General features: G+C 59.9%; 1 protein-coding gene across 1 annotated transcript in view; it reads left to right on the top strand.

The window, feature by feature from the left end:
• The first annotated feature begins 805 nt into the window (after positions 1-805).
• The window catches only part of LOC121021357 (zinc finger protein 77-like), a 21,990-nt gene continuing 20,469 nt past the window's right edge, over positions 806-2,326 (top strand). The window contains exon 1 of the mRNA XM_040461655.1: positions 806-918. Within this exon, the coding sequence (XP_040317589.1) occupies positions 916-918 (3 nt within the window). The 5' untranslated portion in view covers positions 806-915. The remainder of the gene's footprint in view (positions 919-2,326) is intronic.

The raw sequence follows: 2,326 nt of genomic DNA, 5'->3' as shown, positions 1-2,326 counted from the left end.
GGCGGGGCCTCCTAGCGTGAAAGGTCACAGGTCAAAACCCACGGACCCTGGCTCTGCCCTTACTGTTGAGGATCTTTGTTCTTTTTTAATATATATATTTTAAGTGTTTGTTTATTTTTGAGAGAGAGAGAGAGAGACAGAGCTTGAGCAGGGTAGGGATAGAGAGTGGCAGACACAGAATCTGAAGCAGGCTCCAGGCTCCGAGCTGTCAACACTGAGCCCGACAAGGTACTCGAACTCACGAACAGCCAGATCATGACCTGAGCCCAAGTCGGAGGTTGAATCCACGGAGCCACCCAGGCGCCAGGAGGATCTTTGTTCTTAAACAAAAGTCACAGATCCGCTCTTGACCTCGCGCCCGCGCCAACCCTTGACCCTAGGGCTCACCGGCCCCTCCCGTCCGTCCCCTCCTGTCCAAGCTCCTGACAAGGGGCGCTCCGCAGGGAAACTGAGTCAGGATCTCACAATCCAGGAGGAAGACGCAGGCAGGATGGGTGGCCGAGCAGCAGGCGCCGGAGGTCCAACCGCTGGGAGCGGTCTCAGCTCTAAGCCCACGCTGGCCAGACACGTGTGTCCGAACGACCTGTCACTCAGGACGCAAGGGGCAGGGTCTGGGAGGATTGTCCAATCAGGGGGGGCAGGGGCGGTGCGGAGGCGCGGAGGCACTGTGGGTGGGCAACCGCAGGCCCGGTCTCTGAGGGGGCGGGGTCCGGAAGACGAACCAATCAGGACGCATGGTCCCGTAGCGCCGTCCAATCAGGACGGGGGGCGGGTGCGCTCCAGAGGCGAGTCCCTCGCTGCCCTGCTGCCCTGCGTCTGAGCGCACCTGCCTCGCGCGGCGTCTAGCTCGGTCTCGCGGTCGGTGTCGTACAGCCGCTTGCCTGGACGCCGGGACAGTCCGGAGCGGGCTGCGAGATGGTGAGTGCGCGGGTTTGGGCGGAGCCCCGAGGGGCTGGTTCGAACCGGCCGGAACCGGCTGGAGGGGGCCCCGGGCCAGGTGGCACCGCCCCTGGGGGTCCTAATCCGAGCCTGTGCCCTCGGCCGGGAGTGGGGCTGCAGCGTCCTGCCCTTTCCTCCTCTTCCCGGTCCCCACCCGGGTCGTCCTTGGGCGGGGGTCCGAAGCGAGGGTGGGAGGACCCCAGCGCCGGCGATCAAGGGCTCGGGGGCAAGTGGGGGTGGCTGAGGTGGAAGACCCCCGCCCCCCACCTGACAGATAAAATCAAATCCATACTTGGTTAAGGAGACTTTGTTCTTGCTAAAAAACAAAATTCAGCTGAGTAATTGGCTTTATTCAATGATTCATGACTCGGGCAGCATGCCATCTCGCGGATACAAGGGAGCTCGGAGGAGCTGCACAAAATGAAAGGCTCACAGGCAGGAGGAGTGGGGACAGGAAGTTCTATTAGACAAAAAGTGGATGGATGGTGGGAGGTCACCTTTCCTTCCGGGAGGGCAGGGGTCTAGCAGCCCGGCGACCTCACTAGTGCTGACCAGGTCGTTCCTGATTGACTGGTTTAAGATTCCATTTCTGGGAGAGGCCGAAACTGCAATTAAGTTAACTCTTGGTCTGGTGACAAGGAGCTTAGTATGAGGGACTCCATTTTGGCTCTGTTGTCTTGTTTTTAACATTCCGAAGACCGCTGCAGAGGACACTGGGTTCGGAGACTCCCCCCACCCCCCACCCCCAGCACCTCCAATTCTCAGAAACAGGCTTTCTGTATGAGGAGCAGTGACCGAAAGGTGTTTGGACAGGAACGGGCTCTCTGTGCTCGGAGGTTTCTTTGCTCAGGTGGGCAACTCAGTGCTTGTTCTGACCAGGTGCCGATGGGGAGGCAATGTCAGGGGCCTGTAGGGAGGACAGTGGCCTGGATAAACTTTGGGTAGGAAAGGGGCGGTGGCCGACAGTTGGTCAGACCAGTGTCAAATGAAGAATCCGAATTGAGGAGGAGAGACAGGTATTGAGAAGAATGATTGCAAAGCCTGGGAGGGAGGGAATGTTGCACTAGAGGCAGGGGCCGGGCAGGGGGTTGGGGGGCTGTTGCATTAGGGGCAAGGGCTGGGCGGCGGCCGGCCCGCTGGGGGGGCTGTTGCATTACGGACAGGGACTACGTCGACAGGGAGGACACTGAGTATAAGACCTGCGAGTGTCTCAAGAGTCGTGTAAAAGGAGAGGAGGAAAGAAACCAGGCATGAGCAGGTGTGGTGCTGACGTGGGGGTTCCCTGAGGCCAGCCTGTCCCCCTGTCCCCAGGAGGGGCTGTGTGTGGCTCAGGCTGAGATCAAGCCCACGTTCAGGGGTCTGGAGGAAGGAGAGAAGCCAAAGCAAA

The sequence above is a fragment of the Herpailurus yagouaroundi genome, unplaced genomic scaffold (genome assembly GCF_014898765.1).
Source record: "Herpailurus yagouaroundi ecotype Mexico unplaced genomic scaffold, PumYag 295, whole genome shotgun sequence".
In the NCBI taxonomy this organism is placed as follows: Eukaryota; Metazoa; Chordata; class Mammalia; order Carnivora; family Felidae; genus Herpailurus; species Herpailurus yagouaroundi.
The sequence above is the reverse complement of the archived record's forward strand: the minus strand, read 5'-3'. Positions and strand labels throughout refer to the sequence as shown.